Source organism: Camelina sativa, chromosome 14, assembly GCF_000633955.1.
Source record: "Camelina sativa cultivar DH55 chromosome 14, Cs, whole genome shotgun sequence".
NCBI classification, from domain to species: Eukaryota; Viridiplantae; Streptophyta; class Magnoliopsida; order Brassicales; family Brassicaceae; genus Camelina; species Camelina sativa.
Genome location: NC_025698.1, coordinates 30171287 through 30180472, shown reverse-complemented (window position 1 = coordinate 30180472; position 9186 = coordinate 30171287). Strand labels below are relative to the sequence as shown.

The 9186-nt window shown below is 35.6% G+C and overlaps 3 protein-coding genes across 4 annotated transcripts; 2 read left to right on the top strand and 1 right to left on the bottom strand.

Moving 5' to 3' along the window:
• LOC104744154 (putative F-box protein At1g53550) lies at positions 3140-4306 on the top strand. The gene has a single exon (XM_010465166.1). The coding sequence runs from the start codon at positions 3140-3142 to the stop codon at positions 4304-4306; it is 1167 nt and encodes a 388-aa protein (XP_010463468.1).
• On the top strand, positions 4962-5600 carry LOC104744153 (probable F-box protein At1g53815). Its single transcript, XM_010465165.1, has one exon. It carries the CDS (start codon positions 4962-4964, stop codon positions 5598-5600), a length of 639 nt encoding a protein of 212 aa, XP_010463467.1.
• Positions 5940-9083, bottom strand: LOC104742902. 2 transcript variants are annotated; one of them, XM_010463984.1, is made up of 7 exons: positions 8813-9083; positions 8092-8484; positions 7947-7999; positions 7632-7669; positions 7207-7525; positions 6817-7118; positions 5940-6731 (listed from the first exon to the last, which is right to left on the bottom strand). In XM_010463984.1, the coding sequence occupies exons 1-7, from the start codon at positions 8835-8837 to the stop codon at positions 6125-6127; spliced, it is 1737 nt and encodes a 578-aa protein (XP_010462286.1). In that variant the 5' UTR covers positions 8838-9083; the 3' UTR covers positions 5940-6124. The 2 variants fall into 2 exon arrangements, with proteins under 2 accessions (XP_010462286.1, XP_010462287.1); XM_010463985.1 differs by having other exon boundaries at positions 8825-9083.

The following is a 9186-nucleotide window of genomic DNA, read 5'->3' as shown; positions in this document are numbered from 1 at the left end:
CATGATTTGACAAGAACGACACTCTACAATCTCAACTCTTTGTTTGATTTTTGTTGTTTCTGTTACTAATTAATTTAGGTGAACTGAAACATTATTAGATAACCATCAACTAATCTGTACTGATATATCCGAGGCAGCAATGGAATTAGGTTCCGAAGTGAGTAACTATACCTACCTTTTTATGGAACAATCAAAGCTGACATCATGTTATTCGTTTGTTTCTCTCTTTTGCTGACATCATGTTATGTGTTTTTTCCTGTGGCAGAAATTTTCACAACTGCTTGTTACAGAAGCATACAACGACGCACATGTCAAAAGTGTTGTGGTAAAGCAATCAAAGACCATTTATCACAGTGCAACCAAAATTTTATTTAAAATTTTATAATTTTCAATATTTTATTTTATTCTACATAAACCCATATAGGTTTCTACCATTGGAGATAATTAATAGTAAAGAGTCTCTTAGCTTAAAACGAAACAAATTTAATAATTAAAATAATGTTGGGATACCATAGGTTTTTGCATTAGAGATGGTCTTAGTAACTCGAATTTGTTGTTCTTCTCAACTCTTGTACCTTAAATTTAGTATTACCCAAAGCTTACAAACCAACAAAAGCCCAAGAAAAATTTAAGAAAAAAGGATAAACTCCAAATGAATACACGTGTCTCATAAAGTCAAAATTGTTTCTCTTTTGCGCATCTTTTACTGAGGTTCCGACGATGACATGACGTCCCAAGAATAATTAAAAATAAATTTCTCGACATTCTCATTTTCGGATGATAATGTCGATGATTAATTTATTCTGATAACCATGATTTTCAACTTTGAGTTTCCAGATAACAAAATTTTGATTTTTATGTGTTTTTTTTTAAAATAACTCAAACGAACATAAAATATATATATGTATATATATATTAATAAGGAAAAATTAAGCTAAGAATTTATTTTAATCTTTATAATAATAAATATATATTAATTCAGTTATTTACAATATTAACTATTAACTAAAATAAAAATAAAAATAAGTAATTTGTGACGGAACTTAGTTGATTGCATGATATTTTGGTTTGCTTGATGGATCAGACTTAAAACATTGTTTAGAATAATAAAATAAGACTTTTATTGTTGTCTTAAAGTAAAATAAATTTTCACTAAAAGAAAACACAAGAAAGATAATTCATAATCTTGTGTTTTTGCTAAGAGGATGTCATTCAAGTGGTTATCTTATAAATGTTAAAATGCATAAAGTATAAAATAAAATTTGAGCAAATTCAGAATACTAAATTCTAATTTTTATAAGACTTTTAAATGCTTAATCTTATTTATCTTAAACTACAATTAATTACTAAAAATAGTTCGCTTACCAACAAGTTCCAAACAAAATTAAGAAAAAATTACAAACAACATAAAAAAAATACAACAACATAGTAATAAAAAAGCAAAAAAATCAACTCACCGCATAGCGCGAATACTATCCTAATATATACAATGAGTTTATTATAGATTCAATTGGCACATACTAGAACAACTTCTCGCAAGTCTCAAGCATAAAAATAAAAAAAACCAATAAAAAAGCCTATATGTTCAATCATTAAAGGTGAGGTTCGCTAATTGATTATTCCTTGTATAACGAATTCGTATGTATTAGGGCCTAGTTAAATAATGGTGCCTACAATTTAGTGAGTAGATTGGGCCTTAACAAAGCCCATCTTAAGGAGTATGGTTGAAGCATATTAGGGTAAGACATATATATATAGGAAAAATGATTGCCAGCTACTTGAAGTATAGGCCAACATATGGCCACACATACAAACAGTATAAATGTTTTGTTAACTACGTGAACTATTGTCATTACATAAGTACATCCATAAACAAACATAGGTTATCTGTAAAACACCATAAACATTCAACTCCGGTGTTTTATTGGCCGGAATCCGACGTTGACCAGTTTTTACCAACGTTGACCATTGTTAACCGGCGTTGATCAGTATTGACCGGTGTTGACCAGAAAAAATATTGAAAAATAATATTTTTTTTCTTTTTTCCAAAAAATAATATTTTTTTTGCTTTTATGTATTTTTGATAAATAAATAAAAAAATATAAATGATTTGTATAATTTGTAAAAACAATATATAACAACAAAAAAAATACTAGAAAATTATATACCAAAAAAAATTAAAAATTTTAGGACAAACAAAATTTGTGGTATATATCAAGTAACTGATTTTGTTAATACAGAAAATATACCAAAAGTAATATAATAAAACTATACCACCAAAAATTTTATGTGCAATAGATATTTTCATAAAAACTATGTCTTTCATGTAAATAAATAGAATTTTTATTATTTTCTTCCTTTCTTTTTCTTATTAAAAACAAATAAATAGTTTGCAATGTCTTGCATATATTTAAATGACATAATCTTATAAATAAGTAAAAAGAAAAAAAATATTTAAAACTCCCACCTGTGAAAATACAAAATAAAAAATGATTTTCAAAGAAAAAGATATATATTTGTTATAGTTTTATGAAAAAAATCTACTACACATAAAATTTTTGGTGGTATAGTTTTATTATATTACTTTTGGTATATTTTCTGTATTAACAAAATTAGTTACTAGATATACCACAAATTTTGTTTGTCATATAATTTTTAATTTTTTGGGGTATATATTTTTTGTCTTATAACTTTTTGTTGTTATTTTTTTTGTAAATTATACAAATCATTTATTTTTTTATTTCTTTATCAAAAATACATAAAAACAAAAAAAATGTTAATTTTAGGAAAAAAGAAAAAAAATTGAATATTTTTTCTGGTCAACGCCGGTTAACAATGGTCAGCGTCGGTCAACACTGGTCAACGCCAGATTCTGGCCAACTAAACACTGGTCAACGCCAGATTCTGGCCAACTAAACACCGGAATGTTTATGATGTTGTACATATAACCTATGTTTGTTTATGGATGTCCTTATGTGATGACAATAGTTCACGTGATTAACAAGACATTTATATTGTTTGTATGTTTGGCTATGTGTTGGTCTATACTTAAAGTAGTTGGCAATCATTTTTCCGTATATATACTTTGGTCACAACTAGGGCTTAGTCCACCCGCCAGGAGGAGCACGTAAACCTAACCATGTCCATGTGTGGATCCAATAAACCGTCCGGAGAATGTCCGGTGCTCCCTGTTGATCTCGTCATCAATATCATGTCGAAATTGCGGATGAAGTTTATGGCTAAGTGTCGTTGCATATCCAAGCTCTGGTCATCGGTTATTCGCCGTACAAATAATAACCTGTCGTTCCCGATCACGCTTCCAGATCCACCACCGCGGATCCTTTTCACCATCGAATGTGAAGGAGGTTTGTTCTTCTACACTTTACCTCAGCCTCTCAATCCGGATGTGAAGACGTCTCTTGCAGCCACCTTCCATCATAAGACTTCGGGAAAAGATCTCTATGAAGTATGTCAACCTATCCAAGGACTGGTCTGTCGTCAACATACTGATGAAGAGAATTATACATTTGCGGTGATTTCTAATCCCATCACGGGAGAGTCTTTAACCTTGCCAATGGAGAAGTTCAGTTCAAAGGCAAGAAAAGAAAAATATTATTTTGGGTATGATCCAATCGACAAACAGTTCAAGGTATTGCGTATCACCTGGTGGAGTTTTACTTTCAAAAAGTGCTCCAGTGAGTATCACGTTCTCACAATAGGGACTGAGAATGAAAATCTCTTATGGAGAGAGGTCCAATGTTGCACAACTCTGTATCCTCAAAACGAGAGTGGGATATGCATTGATGGTGTTATATATTATCCATCGGAGATGGAAAAGGGAAAACTTACAATCGTCTGCTTTGATGTTAGGTCTGAGAAATTCAATCTTGTTAGCGTTGGTCAAGACTTGGCAACAAAGATAGACTCTTCCGGTTTCACTTTAGTCGAATACAAGGGTAAACTAGGTGCTTATAAGAGAGATATCTACCGTGATTGTTTTGAGTTGTGGGTTTTAGAGGATGTCGAGCAACATATATGGTCAAAGCGTGTCTACCAAATTCCTCTTCGATGGTTCAAAAAAATCAGCCATGTACGTCCTGCTGGAATGATTGGTAGTTGCGAAATGGTGTTTGTGTTTGACCAAAGTAAAACGAGCTATGCATGTCCTTTCTTCATTTTATACTACAATCTTGAGAGCAACACTTTCACCAAAGTAAAATTGGAAGGTTTATTATTTGAAGAGTTTTCTCAGTACAGTAGGGTTCACGCATTTACAAACTATGTTGAAGATGTGAAGCTTATGTAAGTGTCTTCTTTTCATACAGGACTAATAGCATTCATTATCTATCTTTGTGTTTCTTATATTTCTCCATATTTTGAGGTTACTATTTCTCTGGTTAGTTATGTTTCGGCTTCTAAGCCAATGATAAAAAAAACATATATACCATTGTTTGCTTTATTGTTGGGTCTGAGAGTTTCAGTTTTTATACGTTGAACAAGAAAGAATGATCATGAACTAAAAGGAGGTGTTAGTGATTGTAATATTGAGAATCGTACGTAGTTTCTATGAGCTGTGGAGAAACATAAATGGTCGAAGCATATCTACAAAATTAATAATTCCCCTTCAATGGCTGAATGAATGAAGCCAGCTACATATCAAAAAAAAGCTATGGTAAATTGTTTTACTAAGGGAAGTAGATGTATGCTCAACGCCAAATAAGCTAAACTCTTTTTCTTTCTTTTTTTGTGCAACGAAGCTAAACTCTTTCTATGATGCCTATAATTAGTGAGTTTGGGTCCTAATATATGGAATGTGGTTTATAATCCCTTACTATTAATTGAAAGAGCCGCTTACTTAGTTACTTTTGTTCTACAGTCTAGGGTTTTTTTAGTCCATTGCCATGACTTGAAAGAGCCGCTTACTTTGGTTCACATTCTAGGGTTTTTTTTAGTCCATTGCCATGACAAAACGGAAGCAACACGTCACCGGAGATGATTCGGTCATTGATCTGATTCCTGTTGATCTCGTCATTAGAATCTTGTCGAGACTTCCGGTGAAGTCTATGGCTCAGTGTCGTTGCGTATCGAAGTTCTGGTCGTCCATCATTCGCCGTCCAAATTACAATCTGTTGTTCCCGAAGTCTCCGGCTACACCAAGGTTCCTTTTCATCGTTAAAAATGGGCTCTACGGACTGAATATGTTCATCTACTCTTCACCTCAACCTCAAAATCCAGATAAGTATCAATCTCTTGTAGCCACTCTTCACACGAGGTCCGCCACAGATTACTGTAGTAAAATAAGTCCCCCGGTCAATGGTTTGGTCTGTCATCAGTATACTGGAAAGGATCATATATATGCGGTGATTTCCAATCCGATCACAGGAGAGTACGTAAGAACACCTGAAGTGACAAGAGAGGCGATTCATACGTCAAGGGAAAAAACTTACTTTGGTTATGATCCGATTGAAAAGCAGTTCAAGGTCATGTGTATGACCTGGTTGTCTTGTGGCGGCTCACACGAGTATCAAGTTCTGACATTAGGGACTGGAAAATTTTCTTCAAATAATCGAAAAGTTATGAAGAATTGGTTACTAAGCTGAAACTGGGACATACAATTGAGTTATCGATACAAATGGTAGCACATCACAAACTGGCAACTGCCTCTCTCAAGCATGAGGCCAATGCGTACAAGCCAAGATTTTGAATCACTAGTAATTGAAACATATGTCTTTTCTCTGCTAAATCGCTATAAGATTACATTTCCTCATGTCCAGTTGATAGAAGAAGTTAGGCTGCTTCTGTAACTTCGATGAGCCTTCCATGAACCCACTTCTAAAGAGTTTAATACTACAAGTACAAATTTGAGAGGAACATTCTAAAGAGTTTTTGCAGTCGAAAGAGTTTTTGTTTTGTAAACTTAGCTTATGGAAGTAGTACATCTTTGTAGAGTTTTGTTTACTAAGCTGAAACTCTGAGATACAATTGAGTTTATAGATACAACTGGCACATCACAAATCTGGAAACTGCTTCTCTCTCTCAAGCATGAGACCAAATATTATAAGCCAAAATTTTTGAATCACTAATTGAAAAATATGACCTTTTTCTCTGCTAAATCGCTACAACATCAAGCTGCTTCTGTGACTTCCACGAGCCTTCCACGAACCCACTTCTTCGTTACGTTTCCTGTTTCCAAAGATGCAACCTTTTCTTCCATTCCGTGGTAACCATTCGGAAGAGGATGATCCTCACCATGTCTGACAGCTCCATTAGACTCTGCTGGTAGATGAACTCTGGTTCCATTTGGTTGCGGAGCTATCCCGTGTTTGATATCTTCTCTATCTCCCTGGGAAGTGTTGGATTCCGTATCAGAAACAGACTGATCTGTAGTACCTTCTATGTTGAATGTTGGCAAATCGCTAGATCTCATGTTCAAGTGAAGAAGACTTTCTCCGTTGATAGGGAATGTGTGTGTTCCGTTAATCTCTCCTGGTTGTTCTTCTTGATCGTGTGTATCTTTGGTCTCGAATTCACTGTCTACCTCTTGAAGACTATTATTAGGGTCAGTCCCATCTTCATCTGAAGCTATCTGCCTCATCTCCATAGATTCAATCAGCTGTGTTGCTTCTGCTATGAGCTTTTTACTTTCTAACAAAGATGCTTGCGCAACCGGGCTTTTCAAAGCAGCAATCTCAAGAACTTTCACAGCTTTCTCAGCTTCTGAGATCAAAAGCCTGCCCAAAAGAAAAAAGTTAATTCTTTTGCTAACTCCAAACAGAGAAACTATTAACAATTCTGTCTTTTTAAAGTGGGACTGACCTTGCTCGTTCCACAGCATCCATCTTCTTTGATTCCTCCGCCACTCGTTTTGCTCTGATGCTTTTTATCATTTCTAGCTTTGAACTTGCCATAGGATCTTTATACACAGGCGTTTTTCGCTTCCGTACTTTCACTACTTGAACTTGGCTTTGCCGTTCGGTATCTGAATCCCTTGTACTTTTCTTTGCAGGATTCTTCTTTCTCGGCTCTGTATTGCCACTTGGTCTTCTACGACGCCTCTCGGCACCATCAGGTATACCGTGATACTTTGCCAAGCCAGAGCAAACCCTTTCACGGTAAGACTGGTAAGAGAATGCAAACTAAGTTAAATATGGCCAAGAACAAGAACAAAACATCAAGCAAGTAGATTAAATTTACTAGACAACTCACTGGATCAGCCCATTTAGCAGCTATTGCTTCTGCAATTCTCCTTCTTTGTTCAGGAGATTTTGGCGCTCTTCTGTTAGTTTTAGCTCCTCTAGCGGCTTTCCTCTGCTCAGCACTTTCCAGCCATTCCAGTTGATTCTGTTGATCCAAGATGTTGTAAGAATCCCACTGAAGCGTTTCCTCATCTGTATATCCTTCTTTAGCAGCTTCCGCTATCAAGTTTTGCCACTCGAAATGACATGTCTCTTGCACTTTTCTCCTCTCCTTCCGCCTTGCCCATCGCATCCGCACTCCTTCCCCAATTTTCATCCGTGTCTCCTTGCTGTAAAAATCATGCAAATTTGGGAAGATAGGATTATGATACAAAAGCAGAACAAAAACCAGAAGGTCCAACAAGCTTAAAGGTAAAAAGAAAAACCGGTACTGACTTTTGAGCGTGCCCAAGATTTGCTAATTTCAGCTTGATCTGCACAGGAAGAAGACACAAAGGTTCTATGAGGTAATGAAAATTCTGATGCATAAACCAAACATAAACGCCCTAACATAACATAAAGTTTACCTGCGACTGCTTTCCTAAAAGGCATATATATCTCAAGACTAGAATAACACAAGGGTGTAGATCTGTTTGACAAAAGAACATTTTCTTGTGTGCACTAACAATTCATATCGGTACAAGACACACTAGAGTTACTACCGGTGACTCCTCTAAGAAGACATATAGTACCATTCTTACATGACATCACCTTTGGGTCTTGCATAGCAATCTTTGTCCGTTCTCTTATCTTCTGTAGCGTCTCTGCATACAATCAAAAGTGAAATAGTATTACAATGTGTCCAACTAGAAGCAACTGATACTGCTGTAGATACGGCTAAGCAAAGATTACTCACCCGGACTATGCTTCCTGCCTTTGTTCCAAGGAGTGTTCCCTCTATTTGCCTTAGAGATCCTCAGCCTTCTCAACTTTTCTCTATCATCCACTTGTTGCAACTCTTCGCCATCATCAGCACCTCCATTTCGACCATCAGAGGATTTTGAAGAAGTAGAAGACAAGGAAGAGCTCTGTACGTTTTCTTTCTGAGCAGGATACTTGGTTTCAAGAGTGGCCACTGCAGTAATCAGGACTCTGCCTCTTCGGACATGAGTATGACCCGTGTAAAATTTCAAAGTCTTGGAGAAACGGGATTGTCTCCATGGATTAGGTAGAGTTTTAGCATGAATAATACTCTGAGCCCCCAATGGAACAAGATGAGCTTGCAAGGAAGGTTGGATAGTAGCAGTATCTGCGAGATTACACAGAAGGTCAATATCAAAAATCAAAAGGCCATCTCTAGGAAGCTAAGAAACTGGACAAAACACTAGTGAACATTCTCTAGAAACTATGCAAAGCAATAGTCTTTTCTCAACTCAGTAACACTGGTGAATAAAAAAGCTTAGACCTAAGACTGGAATGCAATGAATTGTTAATCAAGAAAGATACCTAATAGAAAAGAAAGAGGTCTCAGAAAACTGAAGTAGAATTCTAAAAAGTAACCAAACAAACCCCAAGAAAACCAAAAGAGTAAAAGCCATCAGACGGAGGATAAATGTTTAAAAATTTCGAAACTTTACCAGGAAAGGTACCTAAAGAAGGCATTGGGAGCTCATTCAGCCCAGGAAAACCGAAAAAAAAAAGAAGAAAAAACTCGAAACACTCTGCTCTGCAACACGAACCAGAATGTCGTGTAAGATTATATGGAACAATAAAATTAAGAAAATTGATGTTCCTCTCTTACTGTCGTAGAGAGGCGAGGGGTTTTTGCAGGAATTTAAGACAAACAAGGATAAGCCACACAATAGCAAAATTTCAACGAACAAGATTGATACTTCTGGTCTGTCTGGCTTTCACGCAGCAACAAAGAGAGAGGCGATGGATAACGAGACCCGACTCGTTCTAATGACCCGACCCGTTTTACCTTTTTCTGGGCTAATGGGCCTTAACCTTG

Excerpts from the sequence above, each read along its gene's own strand:
- LOC104744153 (XM_010465165.1), top strand. The coding sequence starts at position 4,962 with ATGACAAAACGGAAGCAACACGTCACCGGAGATGATTCGGTCATTGAT.
- LOC104744154 (XM_010465166.1), top strand. The coding sequence starts at position 3,140 with ATGTCCATGTGTGGATCCAATAAACCGTCCGGAGAATGTCCGGTGCTC.
- LOC104742902 (XM_010463984.1), bottom strand. The coding sequence starts at position 8,837 with ATGCCTTCTTTAGGTACCTTTCCTG. Across the intron at positions 8,000-8,091 it reads AGGCAGGAAGCATAGTCCGG|AGACGCTACAGAAGATAAGA; the intron begins GTGAGTAATCTT and ends GATTGTATGCAG. Across the intron at positions 7,670-7,946 it reads TTGCTATGCAAGACCCAAAG|ATCAAGCTGAAATTAGCAAA; the intron begins GTGATGTCATGT and ends CTTCCTGTGCAG.